This window comes from Odontesthes bonariensis, chromosome 2 (genome assembly GCF_027942865.1).
Source record: "Odontesthes bonariensis isolate fOdoBon6 chromosome 2, fOdoBon6.hap1, whole genome shotgun sequence".
In the NCBI taxonomy this organism is placed as follows: domain Eukaryota; kingdom Metazoa; phylum Chordata; class Actinopteri; order Atheriniformes; family Atherinopsidae; genus Odontesthes; species Odontesthes bonariensis.
Genome location: NC_134507.1, coordinates 13,942,025 through 13,964,607, shown reverse-complemented (window position 1 = coordinate 13,964,607; position 22,583 = coordinate 13,942,025). Strand labels below are relative to the sequence as shown.

General features: G+C 39.9%; 5 protein-coding genes and 1 pseudogene across 10 annotated transcripts; 5 read left to right on the top strand and 1 right to left on the bottom strand.

Moving 5' to 3' along the window:
* Nucleotides 1–2,933: 2,933 nt before the first annotated feature.
* LOC142392210 (dual specificity protein phosphatase 13B-like) lies at nucleotides 2,934–4,502 on the top strand. Its single transcript, XM_075478181.1, has 4 exons — nucleotides 2,934–3,165; nucleotides 3,396–3,521; nucleotides 3,612–3,853; nucleotides 4,282–4,502. Exons 2-4 carry the CDS (start codon nucleotides 3,397–3,399, stop codon nucleotides 4,500–4,502), a joined length of 588 nt encoding a protein of 195 aa, XP_075334296.1. The 5' UTR covers nucleotides 2,934–3,165; nucleotide 3,396.
* A 47-nt stretch (nucleotides 4,503–4,549) lies between these two features.
* Nucleotides 4,550–5,539, top strand: LOC142392177 (dual specificity phosphatase 29-like; annotated as a pseudogene).
* Nucleotides 5,540–5,562: 23 nt separating this feature from the next.
* Nucleotides 5,563–9,768, top strand: LOC142392141 (dual specificity phosphatase 29-like). 3 transcript variants are annotated; one of them, XM_075478177.1, is made up of 4 exons: nucleotides 5,563–5,835; nucleotides 8,285–8,472; nucleotides 8,568–8,791; nucleotides 8,917–9,768. In XM_075478177.1, exons 1-4 carry the CDS (start codon nucleotides 5,776–5,778, stop codon nucleotides 9,138–9,140), a joined length of 696 nt encoding a protein of 231 aa, XP_075334292.1. In that variant the 5' UTR covers nucleotides 5,563–5,775; the 3' UTR covers nucleotides 9,141–9,768. The 3 variants fall into 3 exon arrangements, with proteins under 3 accessions (XP_075334292.1, XP_075334294.1, XP_075334293.1); XM_075478179.1 differs by lacking the exon at nucleotides 5,563–5,835 and adding an exon at nucleotides 5,850–6,122 and having other exon boundaries at nucleotides 8,917–9,766; XM_075478178.1 differs by lacking the exon at nucleotides 5,563–5,835 and adding an exon at nucleotides 5,850–6,122 and having other exon boundaries at nucleotides 8,257–8,472; nucleotides 8,917–9,765.
* A 626-nt stretch (nucleotides 9,769–10,394) lies between these two features.
* LOC142392099 (dual specificity protein phosphatase 13A-like) lies at nucleotides 10,395–13,949 on the bottom strand. 2 transcript variants are annotated; one of them, XM_075478174.1, is made up of 5 exons: nucleotides 13,509–13,949; nucleotides 13,207–13,421; nucleotides 12,344–12,473; nucleotides 11,631–11,848; nucleotides 10,395–11,521 (listed from the first exon to the last, which is right to left on the bottom strand). In XM_075478174.1, exons 1-5 carry the CDS (start codon nucleotides 13,727–13,729, stop codon nucleotides 11,310–11,312), a joined length of 996 nt encoding a protein of 331 aa, XP_075334289.1. In that variant the 5' UTR covers nucleotides 13,730–13,949; the 3' UTR covers nucleotides 10,395–11,309. The 2 variants fall into 2 exon arrangements, with proteins under 2 accessions (XP_075334289.1, XP_075334290.1); XM_075478175.1 differs by lacking the exons at nucleotides 10,395–11,521; nucleotides 11,631–11,848; nucleotides 12,344–12,473 and adding an exon at nucleotides 12,764–13,115 and having other exon boundaries at nucleotides 13,509–13,945.
* LOC142392047 (sphingomyelin synthase-related protein 1-like) lies at nucleotides 13,929–20,122 on the top strand. Of its 3 annotated transcripts, none has more exons than XM_075478170.1 (6): nucleotides 13,929–14,211; nucleotides 16,481–17,107; nucleotides 17,265–17,360; nucleotides 17,461–17,578; nucleotides 17,788–17,938; nucleotides 18,641–20,122. In XM_075478170.1, exons 1-6 carry the CDS (start codon nucleotides 14,135–14,137, stop codon nucleotides 18,943–18,945), a joined length of 1,374 nt encoding a protein of 457 aa, XP_075334285.1. In that variant the 5' UTR covers nucleotides 13,929–14,134; the 3' UTR covers nucleotides 18,946–20,122. The 3 variants fall into 3 exon arrangements, with proteins under 3 accessions (XP_075334285.1, XP_075334284.1, XP_075334286.1); XM_075478169.1 differs by having other exon boundaries at nucleotides 16,478–17,107; XM_075478171.1 differs by having other exon boundaries at nucleotides 13,929–14,623.
* Nucleotides 20,123–20,276: 154 nt separating this feature from the next.
* Nucleotides 20,277–22,506, top strand: LOC142392125 (beta-microseminoprotein-like). The gene is made up of 4 exons (XM_075478176.1): nucleotides 20,277–20,378; nucleotides 21,062–21,167; nucleotides 21,535–21,637; nucleotides 22,265–22,506. Exons 1-4 carry the CDS (start codon nucleotides 20,376–20,378, stop codon nucleotides 22,386–22,388), a joined length of 336 nt encoding a protein of 111 aa, XP_075334291.1. The 5' UTR covers nucleotides 20,277–20,375; the 3' UTR covers nucleotides 22,389–22,506.
* The last annotated feature ends 77 nt before the right edge of the window (nucleotides 22,507–22,583 follow it).

Here is a 22,583-nt window from a genome sequence, read left to right as displayed (position 1 = left end):
GCTAACTTCAGCTTCAGATGATGCTGCATTTGCATTGATTTATAGGTCACATAACTTAATTAATGCTTCTATCCCAACAGGAAAATTTGACTTCCAATTGGTGCTTTTCTTTATTTTTTTCTTTAACATTTGGAGTTAGAAAGTCTTATTTCCCACTCGACAAACAAACATTGGTGAAATATTGCCCATAAGTACAACAGCTCTTATTGTTGCTAAAAAACTTTTTATAATTGGTCTCTTTGTTCCTATCACGTTGCAGACAAATGTAGCGACAGTAAAGTCCAGACTTTATGGAGCCAATATGTGACAGATGTATTATGACATGAGTTTGCAATAGTGTTGTTAGCCGATCAGCAGCCTTCATGTTCTGCGGATCAACATATGACTTGTGACGAGACTGTGCCTAAAAGAGAGATTCGTAGTCTACCAGCTGTCGATAGTTCAGCTGCAGACAAGGGAAACAAATTATTTGAGAAAAAAAAGTGCCAGAGAGGGCTGGAATGCAGTTCAGTGGGTCACTTGAGGACACGTGGCGACCCACCACTACTCACTGCCCCTTTAAGAATGTAGACAGTTTGCCAGTGTTAAGCAGAAAGGAAGTCTAACTATCCTGAAGAAATTTTGTTCTTTTTTCTGTTGGTGAAGGCCAGTGAATGGCTCGAGGCCAGTAAATATGCTGTTTACTGTTAACTGGTCTTCAGTTTAGTTTTTGGATAGTCAGCTACAGTGTAGGCTACTGTTGTTTTAGGGTGAGGTTGCACTGCCTTTTTCTTTGTGTTTTTGTGTCACATTAGGTAAAATCATTTTGTTTTTGTAGCATTAGAATTTTGACGAGGTCTTATTACTCTGGTGTCCAGCTGATTTTCATGCACTGCTGTTAGTATCTGCTACTCTTGTATCCTCAGTAGCAGGCTGAGGTTCAGGGGTTGGTGTGTGAGGAGACTTCTCTCAGCTCAGCTCCTGGCCTTTTATCCCTTCTGGGGGTTGCTGTGCTTCTGGCACAGCCACTATCTTATAGATATTATCTGAAATGTTGACGGTAATGGGAGTTGACCTGACTCAGGTCTGAAGATGTTGTTTGTGTTTTGGTATTTTTGCACACTTGTTGTGAGTAAGGGTGTTGATTCCATTGTATAAAATGTTAGTTTGTAAAGGCCCCCCTGAGACTTTATTGTTGTATAGTAGAATTGGATTATCTGAACAGCATTTTTCCTTTCTCACAGTTGTCTCCCCAGGCTCATGAGAAAAATAGGAACAGACTAAAAAGACAAAGGGCAGCTGCTTAGCTACAGGCTTGGACAAAATCAATAGTCATTCAGGAATTGTTGTCATGTCAGTCTACTCAGGTAAATATTAAATAGATTTTCATGCATCGCAGTTGCAATATTCTTTTGAGTTTATACTTTTTTTCCAGAGATAAAATATGAGAGCACAGAGAGAGCACAACATAATATAATATGAAATTGTACTAATACAAACAAAATTGATATAGTAAGACAAGCAATGTTATCATGGCATGGGTAGATTAAAGCAAACTAAACTATTGTAAGAAAATAAGGTGTGATGTATTTGCTGAAACAACAAAAACGGGCATTTCCAATTTTTAGTGTTTACTACTATAGTACCAGTCAAAGGTCTAAAAAACCCTGAATGTGTAGTTCTGTCTAAAGGTTTGATTTGTACTGTAATCAGTAAAAGTCAAAGTTTCACAAAGACTGTTTTCACTTAGACTGTCTTGTTTTTTATTCTTAGTCAGCATGCTATGACACATACAGGAATTTGACCTCTGCATTTAACGCATCTAAAGATGTGGCTACATCCACATTCCTGTCAGCAGATATTGCCTCAAAGAAACTAGTTGCCGTGGTGACAGAGTTAGATGGAAACAGAGGAGCTGGATACATGCAGAGGCAGCAGTCCCTAGAGTCCGAGAAAAACTCTGCATTTTTCAAGAGTTTCAAGATGCATTAATTTGCCAAATTTCCTGTCGTCAGTGTGAGTCACTTGTCACTGACTTTAATCCGTCTTATTTAAAAACTACTCGTTAAAAAATCCTGAACAATCATGGGACTATTAAAATGAAAAATTTAGAACTCAAAAGCATTTACTGTTGATGAAGATTCTCAGACATCCAGGTCATGGTACTCATAAGAGCTTGAATAAGGGCTGCTGGACTTCTTGAATCTTGAAGACGTTTCACCTCTCATCCGAAAGGCTTCTTCAGCAGCTCCTATTAGTGTGTCCTAATGAGGGTAGACTAGGAACAAGTGTGGTAGCAGGAGCAGTCCAGTCTCCGCCCAAGACTCCCAGGAGAACAAACGACAACAACAGCCAGACATGACCATGACACTATTTAGACGAAGTGGTGCTCAGCGTTTTCTTTTTATTCACTGTTCGGCATTGTTGGGCTAGATACTGATGTTTAAGTGGCATATGGGCTAAGATAAATCATATTATAAAGCAATTAGAATTTGACTTTTGATTGACCAGGGTGTTAATAATCTATTTAAATAACTATCACAGACAGGCAACTGTTGGAGCTGTTACTAGTGGAGCTCCAAATTTGAATAAACTTCACTGAAACACAACAAAAGTTACAGTTTTCAAAATGGCACTCTGCTTGGACTCTCTTACGACAAAGCAAAAAAGATCTGATTGCGAAGTAAATGCCATCAAGTGAGTTTCATGTGACTTCAGACTCAGTAAATAAAAAAAACTAAAAGATGACAAACAAATCACAACTGATATCATTTTACAGTCATAAAGAAGTTAAGAGAGTGTTAATGTAAATGATTGGGCATAGACACAACGAGTTATTGAATCGGATGGTAATGTTATTTATAGCTTTGATCTCTTAAAGGAGCAGAGCAGCAGCTGTTTCACAGCTCCTGTTGGTGACTCATGCAAACGCAGAATCCCAGCGTGTTACACAACAGTGTCTAGTCAACATGGAAAAAGACAAGCTAAAGTTCACAGGAAAATCAGTTCAATAAAAGTACACAGGAAGCTAGGGTGTCCATAAGACCGAGATCTGAGGTATGTAATGTCAATGGATTAAAGGTGCAGGTGTAAACAGAGTGACTCACTTTTCACTTTGGTGTAAGAGAGAAAGTTGGAAAAATAAGAGCGGGCAATGTAGGAGAATTTGCGCGGCCTTGAAGTGAGGTAAGCCTCATTTGATTTACGGTCTAAACAGATTAGCTGGGAGATCTTTCTGCTTTCTGTCATCTCTGGCTAAAAAACAAGCTAATGTAGTTTTTTGAGGAAAAGTGTAGTCTGAAATGTGTTTATTGTTGAGGTGGGAAGCAGTGGCAGGGAATCGTTAAAATGTTTTACTTTCACAGAACATATTTCACAGATGGTGATCTTCACTGTGTGTGTTTGTGCCAAAACAGAATGTCCCTTCGGGATCCTCCTTATGAACCTCCCTCCGTCTCAGAGCTGCAGGAGGTCCTGCTGGCAGACAGACAACCGACTGGACATGTCAATCAAGTCTGGCCTAACCTTTACATAGGCAATGAGTGGGTTCACACAAAATAACAGGCATGCACATGCATCTATAAAGTACACACGTACACATGCCTCACACAGACTGTGTGATCGTGTTTCAGGGTAGCGGCTCGGGACAAGAGCACTCTTCACAGTCTGGGAATAACTCACATTGTAAACGCTGCTCATGGACCCCCCAACCCCTGCCCCGGACCCTGTTTCTACGTCAACACTGGCCCACGTTTCTACAGAGATATGAACGTGGATTATTATGGGGTGGAGGCTGATGATGCAAAAGAGTTCATCCTCAGTCCTTTCTTCTATCCCACAGCACGATACATCAGAGCTGCGCTGGCCATGGGAGGCAAGTCAGGACGCTAACAGTTATTTTCCGGTGTTGTATGACTAGACCTGAACTCCACTTTATTAAGTACTTTTATTAACGATCAAGATTTTGTGGCATTGATGTTAGAGTGCAAAGTGGTGTTGCATAACACTGAAAAAAATTTCAAATATCTTGCCACTTTCATCAATATAAGTTGGAAGGGTAAGAAAAACTAGACCCATCTTATAATATAACTCAGTGAAAAAATTATTAATGATTAGATGACTGATGATTTAAAAAATATGTTATTAATGATTAAATTTATATTTTGATATTGACTCCAAACACATCATAACCTTTTATAGGCCTTCATAGAGAATATTTCTGTATTGAAATGCATCAGACACTAGGAGTTTATCTTGATGCATATCTGTGGCCAAAGGTAACAGCAAATTACTCTGTCCCAGGACGGGTGTTCGTGCACTGTCTGATGGGTGTGAGCCGCTCTGCAACCTTAGTGCTAGCCTTCCTGATGATTGCTGAAGGCCTGAGGCTGCAGGAGGCGGTGGCTGTCGTCAGGCCGCACAGAGACATCTGTCCTAACCCAGGCTTCCTGCAGCAGCTCCGCAGTCTCGACATGAGCCTGGAAAGGGAGAGGAGGAGAAAAAGACAGTCCAAAGCCCAGTAAAGACACTCAGACACACCAAAACCATTAGCATCAGCATATGCACACATATGCACACAGATCTTTATTGCTGCAGAAGTTGCTTAGACCAGCAAGGAGAAACACCGTCTCTGCCAGAGCTGAGGGAAATTCTCTGGGCAAACAGGAAGCCAGTGGCATCTCTTAGTAAAGTCTGGCTGAACCTATACATTGGAGATGAGTGAGTAGAAAAGTCCCATTGAACTTCATGGAATGACGCAAACATACGTACAGATACAACCCCATTGTATGTGTTGTGTGTCAGCAGGTCTGTGGCACGAGACAAAGCCAGACTCTCATCTCTGGGGGTGACTCACATACTGAATGCTGCTGCAGGCCACCACAGAATCAACACAGGTCAGCTGTTCTACAGTGACATTGATGTGGAGTACCATGGCGTTGAAGTTGCAGACCACCCATGAGTTTAATCTCCAGCCTTTCTTCAACCCTGCTGCACAGTTCATAGACAGTGCTCTGAAGAAAAATGGTCAGTGAGACAATATAATCACAGAATGCAGTACATACATCATGAACAAAAGCATGACGGCAACATTTTTGAAAGGACAAAATGTCCACGAACACAAATCAGAAAAACTGCAGAAATGTTAATGGCATAGATATCATCTCGGCATGAAATACAGAGACTCACACACAATGTTGTCATTTCCACACATTTTAATTAGCTTGTGTCTTGTTATCTATTTAGAGCTTAATGTGCAATTTTACTTTGAACATTTGAGACAGGAGATGTTTCATAATGTCATCAAATATACTGATTCAAATTCATTTCAGGGAAGGTCTTTGTGCACTGTGCCATGGGTGTCAGCCGCTCTGGAGCTCTGGTTTTGGCATATCTGATGATCTGCCAAGGCCTGTCGTTGGCTGAGGCCATCATCGCCGTGCGTTTGAACCGAGACCTTGCACCCAACTTGGGATTTCTGGAGCATGTCAGACAGCTGGAGCTAAAGCTCCGTCCTCAGAGCAGACAGATGCAGGAAGACATCATTGACACTCTTTGATAAATGATCAAGAAAATGCTGACTCCCTTGTTGGGCACCTCCACTGCATCTCTCATAATACTTAAGACAGAGAGAATGGAAATATAGTCTGTGCCTTGTAGATTCTCACTGTTTTAACAATAGCTTCTAAGACATAACAACCGTTATTTCTATCCAGAAATATCTGCACTGACAAATGCCTTTGGATTATCACACCTGTCCACATATCAGTGACATTCTTGGGATGACAATGATGCCACATGCAGCTTGCACTATTCTTCTGCAAATTCTTTGTTTCACGGAAAAGATTTCTTCACCATGTAAGATAAAGGAAAAGGATAGCTCACAGCAGGAAGACGTGTGAGAAAGCGTTTGTGTGCTTGTGTGTGTGTCACGTTGTCCAGGTCAAGTGTTGCAGCTCAGCTGCCTAAAAATATCACCTGATACACAGTCGTAGAGAGCAGTTGCCACACCAGATCTGTATTTCAGATGTATCTCTCTACTTCCTGCATGAGGAGGTCTCATGTGTATGCTGCACATACAGTTCACACATGTCCTCTGAGGACAATTGAGTTCTGCTTCCTGTTTAGTGACTGATTTGATAGAGGTGAGTACTTTCTTTCTGACAATAACCGAATGTGCTTTAAAAAAAAAAATGTAATAGCCAATGACAGAGTTTTACACTGGAACAGTTTCAGAAAGATACATGAAGCATTTGGTTGTGATCGGGTACATCGAAGAGGATCTAGATATCTTTGCAACACAAGCATGCATGTTATGGATTTATCAACTCACACTAGGCGGGAGATTAATAAAGAATACAATCTAATTAGAATTAGAAATGTTGATTTAACATGGATTTGTGAATGTCAAAGAAAAGAAAAAATTACTTATAAAATCCCAATGTTGTGTTGTGCTGTGCTAGTTATAAGTGGAGGACAAAATTAGTTGAGTTATCTATTTTTGATATTTCATTTCAATCATGATCTTAAAAAACATCCATTTTGAGTTATGTGTAAATACACTTTTAAATGTCTTGCAGCAGAGTTTATTCTGACTGGTTTCTCACAATAGACTGGGCTGTGTAGGAAAATTGCTGCTGAAATTGTTTGATGGACATACAATGAACATTGTGCAAAATAGAAAATGTATCATTTGAATATAATGTAGAATTAAGCTTTTATAAAGTTTCATTCAGATAAAATCATAGATGAATAATGAAACTCACATGAAGGAGGGGGCTTCAATTTTTAGTGCCATGTCAGCACAGGGAGGTTATTCATAGTTCAGAACCTTACTCGGTGAATTAAATTCTAACTTGCACAAAGCTTGGTAAGATCAGTGTGTAAAACTGGCTCTAACTATCTGTCTCCATCTGAATTCATGACTCTTGGAGAAGGATGGTAAGGGGGTATGGTACGTTGTGGTACATTATGGGAATTTTCCATGTGCATGTTAAGGCATGTATGAGGGACTGAGCCGGTTAGACCTGAGGACACAGTGATAGTTTCCAGAAAAATGGGTTTTATTTACCCCCAAAAAATGCAAAAAACACACGCAATCAACTAACTACACAGGGCCCTTAAAGCGATACTCCGGAGTAGATTCAACCTGGGGTCATTTGAACCGTGATATCCAGCCAAGTAGCCCACCCGCAGTTTTTTCGATATTGGCTGAACATCAGCTGAGTTACTGAGTTATCCCGAATAGCTTCGTACAAGGGTTAATGGATCCTGGCAGTATCTCCAAAATTACCACACTAAAATCACATGCCATGACACCAAACTTCTACAGTAGTACAAATATGGTCTGTACTCACAAAACGATGCATTTGGAAGTTTGAAAATAGTCCAGGAGTTTATTATTATCAACACAAGCCTGATAGCTTCTCTGCTGCTAAAGCTGCGTCAACGTCACTTCTGGGAGCTGGGAGCTTCAAAGTAAGATGAGGGTTGATCTACTACTGTAGACAACAAAGTATATGCTATATTCTACATGGTTTTTTATGATTTTTTATGTTGTAGAGTTGTGAAATTATTTTATCAATGGAGAAATTAAGCAGCCTTGCTTTGTTGTCCATTAATTGATCCATTAACCCATGTACTAAGCTATTCGGGATAACTCAGTAACTCAGCTGATGTTCAGCCAATATCGAAAAAACTGCAGGTGGGCTACTTGGCTGGATATCACGGTTCAAATGACCCCAGGTTGAATCTACTCCGGAGTATCACTTTAAAAGAGGAAAAATGAACAAAACTGAACTGAAACAAAAGGGACTTAAATACTGGCTGATCAGACCAGTCTGACAGTTTTAGGGAAACAAATACTAAGAGATAATCCAACAAGTAAGTAAGTGACTCAGAAATGGAAGAAAATACAAAATTGCATGAAGCAGTTCTTGAAAGGGCCAATCAGCTTTTCATGCATGCCACACTGCTGCTTCAGAAACCTCTTATCCCAGAAGTCAACTGCTAAACAGCTTCCCCAAAATTTAACAAACAAAAGCCAAAAATAAAACTTATGTATTTAAAAAATGTCAAATAAATATATGTAAAGAATAATGAATCACAGCATATGAACGTAGTTACTCATTGTGTAAAAGTTTTGGTGCATGGGGTTAACTGTGTGGCTGCAGGTCACATCACAGCATGTGAGTGTTATTTTGGTTCTGTTTGTTTTCTGTCTAAATGTGACATTAAGTGTAGCCTATAGAGGTATTGTATTTCTGCATTTCATTGCAGGGATGTGTGTTTGTTTTCTGGATGGCAGAAGAGAGACATGTCCTCCTGTGTGGTGAAGCCCCGAAGTGGGAATCCATATGCAGCTGTAAAGGTGGACCCAGACAGTGATTACATCACCCCAGGAACCTTAGACTTGGAGCAGATGTTCTGGACTGGCACAATAGCTCAATATGCACATGTCAATCAGGTCTGGCCCAGTGTCTACATTGGAGATGAGTGAGTAAACCCTAGTTTCTATATATGAGCAAACACTTTAAATCAGTCAAATATGTTCCCGCAGACATTTTTGAGTGTGTGCTGCATGAAAACAGGAAAACGGCTCTGGAAAGGCCTGGCCTGATGGAACTGGGTATCACACATGTCCTGAATGCAGCAGAGGGAAAGTGGAATAATGTACTGACCGGTGCTGACTACTACAGTGACATAAACATCCAGTACTTTGGCGTAGAAGCTGACGACAAACCCACCTTCAACATCTCTCAGTACTTTTGTCCTGCAGCAGAATTCATCCATGAGGCCCTCAGCCACACACACAGTAAGACTGAGCGGAGAGTGAGAGTTGATTTGCATTTGTTGTTCATATCAAGTTCATTCAATAGTTTCTGTCACTTATTCTTTGATCAAATGAACTCTTCTACTTCTGTTTTTTTTCTCTTCCAGACAAGGTACTGGTGCACTGTGTGATGGGTCGGAGCAGGTCAGCGACTCTGGTCTTGGCATACTTGATGATGAAACACAGTTTAACTGTAGTGGACGCTATTGAGCATGTGCGACAGCACCGGTGCATCCTGCCTAATCACGGCTTCCTAAAACAGCTCAGAGCTCTGGATCTCGCATCGCAAGAGGAGAAGCTGAGAAAAAAAAGACAGATGCTCGACAAATAATACAAAACTGCTTCATGATATGACTGTGCTTTCATTTTGAAAATAAACCTTTTTTTTTTTCTTTTTTTTTTTTATCAGAGATCACATTATTCCTTTTTCTTTAATGTGACTGTGTAAAGAGGTCAGAGTTATGGGCATAGTCTGTTGTACATGTCCAAAGCCTGCACAATCACAAGACCAAAGCCCAAATCAAAGCAAGTTATTGTCTGCCTCTGTACCGCTTGCATCCCAGGCGTTTCTTTCATCACATATATGGGTCATCATATAACACACTAGCATTAGCAGTATTCAAACTTTTCATCAGAGCAGGAACTCAGAGAGGTTTTGATTCACAGTTTTTATATTTAAAGAAGCTCTACTTAGGTTATCATTCCAACACTTACATACAGAGACTGACGGCAGCGGGGGTCAAGATGTTAGACGATTAAATTTCACACACTAAAGGTAAGCGTTCTCTTGAAGTTATCCAATGATACATTTTTGGTGAATGAAAACAAAGAAACAGCCTGTCAAATTAAGGGGATATTACACATTAATTTATCATGGCCATTTTTTTTCTGGGGTTTCATTTTTAGGATTGTTGTATATTGTCTTGTAAAGCATTTATGGCATTTTGAATTACTACTAAAAATACTATGAATAAAGTATTTTTCTATTCTATTCTATTCATTTTAAGGTACTTGACTGAGGAAATAGCACAGCCTTGCAGTAGATGCCACCCCACGCTCAGCCAGCATTTATAAGGTCCAAACAAAATGTTTGACCCTCGCAAAATTATTTTTACTGCTGCATCGTAGAGATTTTTAAGCCTTCTTCCACTTCCTTAAAACTAGTACTTTTAAAGTCAAGATGACCAGATTTCCTGACCCTTCTACTCCAACAATGACAAATATCTAGGCCACTGTTTAGTCTTCATCCAGTTTGAACCCTTCATTACCACTACCCCTTTTCAGGTATATTCATTTATTGTAACACAGATCACAACATGACACAAACTGATGTGAATGGAAATAATTTGAAACATTTGGCCCCATATCAGAGGTTCCTCCAATTTCTTCCATATCAGCCATTTGCAGCTGAGATTGTCATGCGACAAAATTGTTTTATCCAGCTTGATTAGGCTGACAGTCCTGAACACATACTCCATGATATTGTAAGAGTTTTACAAACACTCATTAAGAATGCAGCCCTATAATTCAACTGAAAAATAAACAGCAAAGAAAGTTACAAGTGAAAAGACACGGGGTGACGGGGTCATAGCTTTTTGTGCTCAACAGAATCAAGCAGCCCAAAGTTAAAGTTGAAATCAGCTGCTCGAAAAATTAAGCAAAGCTTTTTGTAAAGCATTTGCACCAACTTTTGTGTCCCCATGTGTAGTTCCAATGCACAGCAGATAAAACAAAGGCATATAACGACAGAAAATGATGGGGACGACATGCCTAAACTTCGTACCATTTTGATCGGTGGCAGCTTAAAGTTTTTGGCTTTTATCAAAGATTTGCCTTGTCTAGTCACAGAATGCTGTATGCCAAATTTGGTGTTGTTACAGGAAAAATAGAAAAAGTCACTGTCCCATTGATGTAAATGTAATATTATGCAAACATTTTTAGAGTAAGCAAAAGGAAATCCCTCATATATTTTTCACATTTTTGGTCCAAGAGGTTTTTCGGCACAATGAGTTGGACTTTCAAGTCAGTTGGACTGTTGTGTCTTAATCAAAGCATCTATATGTGTCCTGCAGGGGCTCATATTTCTAAGGAAATTTTATTCACCATTTCCAGTTATTCTAGTTTCATGTACCTGGATCACTTCAGCTAACAGAAAAATAAGTTTTTCTTAAAAATAATTAAAACATGTTTGCAACTACCCAGTCAGCGGATTTGGGCTCATTATTGATAATTATTTGGGGACTTAATGGGTAAACTTACAGACACATTTACAAAGTGAAGCAACATAACATGGGAACAACTGATGGATCCAGATGGTGAAATCAGAATGGTCTCAAAATATAGGATTTAAATGTTACCATGTGGGCTCAAAACTACATATATCAAACACAAAATAATGAAAAATTAATATTTACAGGCACTATCACTTAATAGGTTGGAGTGTAACACACAGAGAGATCTAAGAGGTAACTAAGAGCTAATCAGTGAAAAGAAACGGTTGTCAGAGAAGAGGGCACAAACTCCTTTTTCGTGTCAGCTGTTCATCCAACTTGAGGAGGAGAGACAGGAAGTTCCGGTTGGGATAAATGGCTCGTTTTTGGACAACGTGCCTTAGAGCATCTCTCAGAGAGAGATGCTGCCTCAACATGAGGTAGGCCAGGACCAAAGTAGCCGATCGACTCACCCCCATGATGCAGTGCACCAGCACTTTTCCTGTGGAGAAGCGTGGAAGATGCAAAGGAAAATTAGGGAAATGAGATTCACATAAGATAAACTACCAAGGTTGGTAGGACACTGGAGTGCATATTCAAATTCACTTTACCGTCTTTACTCTTCAGGCCTTTATGTATGAAGTCAGCTGCAGATTTGAAGTACTGACTCATGTCGAAGTGGTCCGAATCCTCTGCTGGGATGCCAAAGTAAACACATGTGTCCTTATAGAAACTCTGGTCACCGATGCTGCCCTGCTTGGAGTGTGCTGCATTCAGGACATGAGTGATGCTAAGTCTATGTAATGTCTTTCTATTCTGTGCAACAGCCCTGGAGAACACATATGGGAGAAATATTTAGTAAAAAAAACAAAGAGGAAAACTAAAACACTGTCATGCAGTTATATAAGACACCCACAACATATCGTACGTGAGCAGTCTAGTCTATTGAGTATTCTGTGACTGTTGTGTAATTTTGATAAACAGTAGGTGTGAGCATATACGTGTTCATAAATTCATCTGTCCCATGAGTTGAGGATAATGTAAAAACGATGACAGATTCTAGTAAAAGACGGTCATAATTATATATTCTATCTGTCAATGGCATATTTCATAATACAAAAACATTTACGATGCAATTATATTGTTAATGGCTGCATTGTATAATGTGTTATAAACTATTTGTTATACATTGATATAGTCATCACAAATGTTAAATTGAGCTACTTAAACTCCTGCGATTTAACAAGCCAATAAAATCGAAGAAAATTCTCTCTTGCAGAGCTCAGTGACATGTCGTTTCTACCTACAAACACAGGCCACTCACACATTTCCAATGTACAAGTTGGGCCAGACTTCATCCACTGTTGTAAGTTCCAGTGCGCAGGAATCCAAGATGAGCTCCAGTTCTTTAATGAGCACAAGGTCCTGTTGCTGGTTGCTCCCTGACATTCCGCCTGTACACAGAGTGCAACCTTCAGCAGACGCCCAAGTTGCTCCTGAGCTCTCCTTCCCTTCCGTACCAGAGTCTACAGCTCTGTGAGGGGCATGAGCAGCTGCTAGGCTCCAAATTTAGCTCCCTGTAATCACTGTGTTCTCCCTGACTGGATGCACAGTTATTTAATGTTGCTGTTGGATTGATTGGCCTGTTCACTGATGCCATTCACCCTGGGGGAGTTGAGGGGGGCGCGATGGGGGAGGAGGTTCTTTGTCAACACTGAGGTCAGATCAAAACAAGACAACGGAGGGGTGGAGATTGCTGAATGCTTTATACATACAGTAAATATACATGCAGTAGATGATACAAATGCAAACAAGCTTCACTAACTAAATCAATTAAAAGAGAATGATCTTTTTTTTTTTTTACACAGGGTTGTTTCTTTCTTTTTGCAATTTGAGCTCATTTAGCCTTTCTTCCTGCAGTTCTTGGTCCAGGGCAATAAGCTGTCGTAGGAATCCTCTATTGGGGAAAATCCAGCGCTTCTGTTGCACGCAGCGTACAGAAGAGAGAAGACTGAAGTGATGGTGAATCATCAGATATGCGAGGACTAATGCAGCTGAGCGACTCACACCCACAGCACAGTGCGTAAAAACCTTCCCTGAAATTCCCAAAACATACAAAGATACTGAAAATGACAGCGCTCCACTCATGCCATCATTGAGTCATCTTCTAAGGCGTGACCGCATTACCTCCTGATGTCAAAGCCTGGTGTATGAACTCCGAGGCAGGGTAGAAAAAAGGGGAGAGGTCAAATGTTGGCAGATCGTTGGCGGGGACTCCATGATATTTCACTGTGGTTCCATAGAAATCATCACTACCTTTACAGCAGAGTTTACCATGCGCGGCATTCAGCACATGAGTGATGCCCAGCTCCCAGAGCCCAAACTTGTCATGGGACATAAACCTGCCACAAATGCAAAAATATAACGTGTAAATTAGAATCTACGGGCAAACATGTGACCTTATAAATGCAGCACGAGATATTACTCACATGTCTCCCAGAAACAGGTTTGGCCACGCCTCATCTCCATGGCGACACGAGCGTGGAGCTGAATAGAGAACCTCTTCTAGCTCCTGGAGAGAAGGGATCTTACCCGTCTCACATGTGTGCTCTTCTTCGTCTTTGGGCTCTGAGTCACTCGTTTGCTTTGAGTCTTGTGTAAGACATTTAACCCCCTTTACAGCAGCTGAGGGGAACTTGCTGTCCGTCATTACAACATTTGCGTGCTTTTCACTGCTCTGTTCACTGCTCTGTTCTTTCCCTGGAGTTAAATCATGCTGCTGGTTTGTTGTCCTCTTGCTTCCACTTCCCTGTGACCGTCACAAACAGGTGTCCGCTTTGGCAAACTCTCCAGTATGGTAATGTGCCCACGATTACCATACTGGGCACATTACCATACTGGTAATGTGAATAACAGCATGTGAATAAATCTTGAACTTGCCCCTCTCAGATCAAGTGAAACCTGAACTGTCATCAGATCCTAGTTTTTCCCTAAAGGTGGCCAGCAGATGTCAGTGTGCTCCATGGAGTTGTCCCGCATGGGTTCACCAGCTCTTCTTTGCTAGTGTTGTTTATTAGTGCTTCTTCCTGTTTGGTGTTGCCTAGTTGTCAGAAGCATGTTATTCATGAAATACTCTTGGGAGTGGAGAAACAGGCAGACATCTCCTCAACACCCTCTGACAGGGAATTTTTGGTAAGAGAGGCAACTATTGCTTAATGTTACTTTTTAGAAGGATTGTCAAACAACCAAAATGTACTTCCTGGGACTTGCTTGTTCTGACTTTATCATGTTCACCCTTGCATCTGTTTGTGTGAGGAAAATACAGATTTATCCACAGCTGAACTCTGTGGCTCGGTGGTGAGCAGGCCATGAGCCCTTTGTCAGACTGTCTTTGTCTCACGCACACTGAAGGGCTTTCTCTTCCACAGCTGTGAGTCACTGCTCGCTGTCACTCACTGTAAGCTGGCCAAACAAGCTGACATGGCACTTATTTATCCCAAGTAAAGCACTGGGCAGAGAAGTTGCGGGATGTTGCCAGTAAGATCGTAAGGCTAGTTAAAAATAACTTATTTCTCTTAAGGGGGAATAGAACAGCAGCTGTCTGGTGAGTTACTTTAGGTTTCAGACATGTAACTATTTGGTACTGGTCAGCAAGTTTTGATACTAGTTCTGTATGGATTATTCCCTGTTGTAGCCACTGTATGATCTGCATAAATATGGGACAGAATCATGTATGAGAAGCATCTAGAAAAAAATCTGAAACTGTACTACTCCCCATATGTTTGAACCAATACGACTGCTTTCAGTGATGTAGGTGTGGCTGTTAATCAAAGGGTGACTGTCTGAAAAGGAATAATCTTCCACCATGGCGGGACACTGACAAGACGCTAACACATCCTTTAAGAAAAAAGTAGAATATTGAAGCTGTTTGATAGATAGTCGCTTTAAATGATCACAAGATTGGAAACAGACCTTGAAAAGGTCAAATTGATTTGTGAAATATATTAATTTGTTTTTTTTTTCTTATGTCGTGCTGTCAGTGTTCTAGTGTTCTGAGTTACAACTCACAATAAGTTTTAGAATTTTCTTCCTTTTTAAAAAAAAAATTGATTCATATTTTCGTCCAGAGACTCAACCCTTTAAAAAAAAAGAGTTTGCAGTATGATTCATTCTAATTTTTATCTGCTTTCCTTGTTTTACATCACAATAAAATTCAGATTTTCACTGTTGCTTGGACATAAAATCACATCTAAAGACATTTAAGCTGATGTGTGGAGCAAATCGATAATAGACTGGATCAATTAAACTGCAGGTTATTCTTGTTTATTGATTCTTTGGTATGATATCACTTAACTTTAAGTCAAATAGCTGCCTATAAGCCAGTGACATTTCAAGCATTACTGATCGTAAAAACCTGCTTACTTGGGTAATTTTAACTCTGTATCTAGAGCGCAGTCAGCACGCAGGCTATTGCTCCTACTTGGAGGTCAACAGTTACACAGTCATGTTGGTGAAATGCTGCAGACCTTTGGAGCGGTCGGAGGTTCAGGGTGAACATCGCCGTGGTGAGCTTATCAGAAGGTCAAAGGGCAAACGAATTGTGAAAAAAACAAAAAACCCTGAAGCATTACTGATTCATCAGTAATGGGTCTGTATGCAGAAGAGGAATTATCGTACTTTGCTGATTTTTTTTATTTTTATTTTTATTGAATTTTGTTTTTGTTCAACCTGTAACTGGTTCGTGTGAAATAGGGTGTTGGTGCCTACTTATACTATAAGCTCCGGCTCTACTGTGCTGTCAGTTGACACGGACACAGATAATATGATAGGACCACAGTTTGTAATGCTGGGTCACGTTAAATAAGAGCACAAAAAGATATGCTGCCCAGAAGATTACCTCAATGCAGACTACTCCAATTAGTCACGGTGACGCATTTCCTTTTTTTCTTTAATGCCATTTAAGCCCATTGATTATTTTTCATTTGCATTTGATTTATAAAATAACTACAAAGTGTGAAATTTGTGAAACATCCCAGTCATAATAGACTTGATGAATATGAACAAATACATTTTGAAAAGAAATCCTACCAGCCAGCAGTTATCTTGATTGTCCACTAATGTGTCTTTTTTTCAGACCAAAATAGAAAAAAATTGTTGTACAAAATGAGGACTGGAAAGTAAATGTTTAGTTTTTGTGATTGAATTAAACGTGACTTTGGAAGATATAACAATTGGCTTTTTTTTTTAAACATTATTTGGCTTTTGTGCTAAAATCTGAAGATGGTGCAAGGAATGATGAATTGTGGCTCAGTTATCAAGCATGATAGGTTGCTGTGTCTGCTTATCTTTTTGACGGCATCACTGTTTATGTTTCCATCTCAGACCTTGAGTTGTGCGCTTCGCTATCTCTGTCATTTTCATCTACATGACTTAATTCTCTTTGCGTTTGTGTCTGCAGCAGCATGGCGCAATCAAACGGCAGTGTGATTGCCTGGAGCTGTAATCAGGTGGCCCAGTGGCTGCAGGAAGAGGGTTTTGAGCAGTATGTGGAGTTATTGTGCACACAGCACCGCCTTGACGGCCTCAGTCTGCTGGCTCTAACTGAGGCCGACCTGCGGGGTCCTCCTCTGGGCCTCACTGTGCTCGGAGACATCAAACGGCTGACTATTGCACTCCGCCGGCTCCAAAGACAAAATCAGGCCCAGCTTCAGGAGCTGGGTCTCCAACACTCAGATAGCGTTCTTTCAGGGCACTCACTGGGTACTACTGGGGTTGAGTGGAGCTGTGATGGAGCTGACAGGAGGGGGTGTGGTGGAGGTGATCGCTTGTGCAATGGGACTGAACTGCGGCTCAGGAGCAGAGAGAGATCTGGATGTTCAGCTGGAGCTGCGGCGTGTCATACACACTCCAACGGGAGGTGTCGAGAGCAGTTGGCCGGTAGATTGGACCCAGAGGTGTGGAAGACAGTCATCAGTTCCGTATATGTGTTTTTTGTGTTTGGGTTCACCTCTTTTGTCATGGTCATCGTACACGAGCGTGTCCCAGACATGAGGACGTACCCGCCACTTCCTGACATATTCCTGGACAGGTATAAACTAGCCTGTGTTTCTTGCAAATTTTGCACAGATCTGTAAACTTCCACACCAAGATTCTAGCATTTGAGAAACTTCAACTCCTTAGTTCAGTTGCATATTTTCATGCGGGTAATATCTAATCTGATAAAGATGTTTTTTGTACTCTCACAGTGTACCCAGAATTCCATGGGCTTTTGCAATGGCTGAGGCTTGTGGGCTCATCTTGTGTTACATGTTTTTGTTGATCCTGCTCCTTCACAAACACAGGTAATCTCTCCTCCAGCTGGTTACATCACATTATACTTTACTCAGTGTTGCATTAGATTCGGTGTAAATGATATGTGTGCTTGTCTGGTCTCTGTGCTAGGTCAATTCTTCTCAGACGGTTGTGTTCTTTAATGGGAACAGTGTTTTTGCTCCGCTGCTGCACCATGTTTGTCACCTCGCTCTCAGTGCCGGGGCATCACCTGAAATGTGCCAGCAAGGTGGGACAAACTCGAGATTCTGTAAAGTCTTGACATGTTTTTTGGACTGCAGTAGGTGGCAGTTCCAGTTTCTGGTGGCAATGTTGAACTTCTGATTTTGTCTGAGTATGTCTGCTTTAATAATGACTTATTAGGTACCAGTGGGAGCACTGACAGGATTTTTTTCTCCCCCCTCCCCTCCCCTCCCCTCCTCTCCCTACTCCCACCAGACATATGCCGATAGCTGGGGAAAGATACAGAGAGCACTGGCTATCTGGAGTGGTTTTGGAATGACTCTCACAGGTGTAAAAACCTGTGGAGACTACATGTTCAGCGGACACACTGTTGTCATCACATTGCTCAACTTTTTTGTGACTGAATGTGAGTAATATCTCTTTTGTTTGCCTACAATGATAGAATGTTTGACCTGCGTATGTGTGTCGTTTGCTGAAGGATTGAGTTAAAGGAACTGCTTAATTCTTCTTCCCTGGCTTTTGTTTGACTAGATAATCATAAAGTCACACGTAGGACTACCTAAGTATTAAATGGCATAATTCCAATTTATGAGCTACGGTTGAAACCTGGACACAGCTCCACCTGGGCAACAACAAAACTGGTTGTGAAATGAGTAAAAGGTAACACGAAACCCTCTAAAGTTTGATCTCAACAAACAATATTTCTTCAGACAATATATCTTTATTTCTTTAAGGCATGTCTGTGTTTAGTTTACGTGTTTGGAAACGCTAAATGACTTCCATGAAAGTGGCAATTGTACTTTCCAGCTAATTCTATCCACCCAGGAAGAAATATTTTTGGGGACTATTTTAAGACGAGCAATAAAACACAATTTGGAAATTACTTAAAGTAGGAGAAGACTGTATTGAAGAACAATTCAAAATAAACGGTAGTAGTATTTAGCTTTACAAAGTGATATGTTACACATTGTACTGGTGTGGAAGTCTATGCTGCTAACTGTGTTGCAGTCTTTGCATAATACAGAAAAAAACTTGAGAAAAAAAAAAGCATATCACCAGATTTGATGATTGATTCTATCAATCATCTATTGATTTCTATCATTTGCAGACACACCACGAAACTGGAATATGATTCACACCATCTCCTGGGTGTTAAACCTCTTCGGGATTTTTTTCATCCTGGCGGCTCACGAGCACTACTCCATCGACGTGTTCATCGCCTTCTACATCACCACTCGTCTTTTCCTCTACTACCACACATTAGCCAACACCCGGGCGTACCAGCACAGCCGCAGGGCGCGCATCTGGTTTCCCATGTTCTCCTTCTTTGAGTGCAATGTGAACGGACCCGTCCCCAACCAATACAACTGGCCCTTCAACAAACCTGCCTTCATGAAAACTCTGATTGGATGACGAGTTTTCAAAGCTGAAGATCTCAGCTATGAACAATGAACAACTCGGCTATTGTGCCTCGAAGTAAAACTTTTTAACTTATAAGATGCAAGTTTTTTTCCCTCTTTTTATAAAAATGGAGCCGTATTTGTTTGTCGCCAGGTTTATAGGAATAGTTTGCACAGTTTGGGAAACATACTTTAATGCACTGAGTTAGATTAGATGATTAACACAACTCGTGTTTCTGTAAGCTAAATGTGGAGCTGCAGCTAGCTGGCCTATGAAAGCAAATCTCATAAAATGCTCCATCTAGAACCTCTTCATATTTCATAGATCTGTACAAGAACTGAATGAATTTTCACTACACTGCAGAATAATGCTTTTTCCCTTACAGCTTTCATATTTAGCATATTCCCAACAGACAGTGATTAAATTAATATTCCAACATGTTGAACAGTTCCCTAGAAATTGAATTGCTCTCTACCAAAGAATAAAATAGAAATGTGATTTATTATGGGAGCTGAAGGTATGTACAGTTCCTCGAAGATTTTTATTTTTTTTACCTTTTAACTAATCAGCTTTATCAATTTAAGCTTCCACTTTGGGGATGTTTACACTTTATTGGTGGTCTAGATTGTTTTTCCCACTTTAGATATTCATGTGGGCTGTGGGGAAGGGGTTGAGTGTTGTGATGTTATGGTTTAGATTGTTTCGTAGCATGGGTCATTTTAGTAAGTAACACCACACTTTTCCTATGATCTACTGATGGAACTCAGATTCTTTCACATAATCAACATTTTCTTTAATTTCAGTCACACTACTTAAACTTTAAAGCTGCATTGTAATTGATAGACACTTTTGGGATAGTCGAGCTTTGTACACTCACAGTTAAACAAATTCAAAATTTGCCATTCAGCTGGTTAGTATGTACTTACATCTTTATCCTAATTTGTTGTAGAATTTTTTTACTTTGGACTAATTGGCTTTAAAGATATGTGGGGTTTTCTGGTGTTGCTTGGGACAGCAAATAACTTTCCATTAACAGTTCGTTAACACAAGTTCAGGAGTGTACTGTTTACTGCAGCTGATTTTTACATTGTGTAGCCTCGTAGTGATATTCTATCTTTGCATTTTGGCTCAGTGCTGATTTGCATGGATAGGGAAATGTTTTTATTTTTCAGGTTGATCATCCACTACATTTTCAATGCATTTGTATCTGGGTGTGAGCGCGTGTTCCTAGAGGAGCATGCTGCAACTATTCCAAATGAAAATTTTATCATTCAGAGAGGTGTGCCTTTAATTTGCAATATCAACACTGCGGCTGTTCCCCACCTTAAAACAAATATCGCCTATAAAGGTTTGCAGGTCTGCACGCCTTTATATCAGCCACTACTGTGGACTTCTCACACACACCATAGTCTCCCGTTGACTTTGTCACATTTCATCTGAAGATGGTATGTATTTGACTCAAACTTTATGGGAACCTGCTGTAATTGTAGTTAAAGTGTAATTTTTGGAATAAAGAAATTGTCCTTTTTGTAGATTCTGGTCCAGGTGAACTTATTTTTTATCCTAATATAAATGTAAATGTGCATAGATATATTTTCAAAGACTTCTTGCTGTCAGCGTATATGCGTTACATCTTGCAGATCCTCACAGACTCCGTTTGTTTTATGTCCACTTTATTTTGTTAGTATTAGTTCTAAACTTACGGCCTTAAAAATAAAAAGAATTATAAAAAGATGAATTGGCTTGCAAAGTTCATACTATAACATAGTACAGACATTATACGGTTAACTGACTTAATATCAACCATCATTACTTGATTGTATCTGGCAATCCTTACAAATGTTACGAATTTATTGATCTTGTTACCATCAAGACCAAAATTATATATATAATCCTTTTCTGTACTGTTATACAGGAGGATTTGGATTGATGTCACACGACTTTAAAAATTTCATGCAAATTTGCTGTTGCTTGTGAGACCATAATGATATAAAAAAGATAATTTCTTATCAACGTTAATGAGAACTTAAAAGGTTGTAATGGGAGAAATGAATTCAGGAGACAGTAGCTGATACACCACAGAGACTTAAAAAAAAAATACAGTATTCACAGATGTCTTTTCTTTCAGATCTCTCTTCACGTTCTCATTTGTCTGCTGGGTCTGTTCGTCCTGTGTCACTCTGACTGCTTCTTCCACGAGCTGGAGAGCAAAGATTTGAAAAAAAACCCAAAAGGTGACTAATACTTGCAGAGACACAACGGGTCATATAATAAAGTGCCTGCAGGAGGTTTTTTTTAGGTGTACATTTTTTTTTCTGTTATATTTTGCAAATATTAAAATTTGCATCTGTGTCCCTTAAAAATAAGGCAACTGGGCTATTTTATTTATTTTTTTGGTCTCAAAGACCAAAAAGCTGTCCAGTTGCCTCTGAGCACATCGGATTACCATGACCTTGATGACTAAGAATCTACACAAAGAATAACTGGCACACCTCAGCAATCAATAGACACACACTTGCTGCTATGAATTTACCAGCGTGATAAGTGAGGAAGCAGCTCCTCTGAACAATAGTCTGATTTTTTTTTTTTTTTTACAAACAGGGTGTGTTGATGAAGATGGAAAGCAGCATGATTTTGGCTCTGAATGGGAGAGGAACTGCATGGAGTGCTCTTGCACAAAGGAGGGTTTGAGCTGCTGCAGCAAGTAAGATTTTGATGTTTTACTTGATGTTTTTTATCTAAAAAAGGTTCTATATCTCTTATCAATTTATTTATTTTTCTATTATATTTTTCTCCCTTTGGGGATGCCTGACTATAATAGTTATTCAAGCACCTAATAAATATGACAATATTTGTTGTGAAGCAGGATAAGAATCAAAGGGGATGCATCCCCCAGATGGACAAGTCAAATGTACAGTATATCGTGCAGTCAAAAGTAATCACATGGTTAAATGTTCATGGATAAAGGAAGAAGGCAGCTAAGTGGGATCATCCTCATACCTCATACTAGCTCTGCATTGATTTTTTTTTTCTTTAATAGGGAAAAAGAGCTTTGATACAGAGAAAAGACATACATTGCCTGAATATGAATAAATATGGTCTTTGTGATCACTGTCTTTTAGCAAAAATCTGAAGTAAAATACAAATGTGAAGTGAGAAAAAATATTTGTCACCTCGCTTACACACAAAAGTTAGATTTGCCCCTCTTTCAAAAGAACATACAGTCATCTTTTCTGATCTCCACCAGCCTGTCCCTGAAATGTGTTTTTTTACACTTTGTAATTGTAGAAAACCATTTTAAGAATGCTTTTCTTTTCCCTGTGTCCCTCAGGCTCCCTGATGCGGGCACTGTAGACATCCCTGAAGAATGTGAGCTGGTTGTTGACAAAGTCTCCTGTTCTTCCAAGATGGTGCTGAAGACAGACAAAACAAAAGAGTGTAACCTTCTATTTTAACGGGTGCACATGAATTCAATTACCATTTAACAAAACCCACCACCTTACCAACCATACTCTTCTTCTGCGTTGTCATTTTTGAAACTTTTGTGGCAATAAAGTTGAAACCTGCATCATCTCTGATTTGTCTTTGTTTGCTCAATGCTTCTTCTAACGGTACTTTCAGCAGGTGTTATTCTCAAGATGTAATAAAAT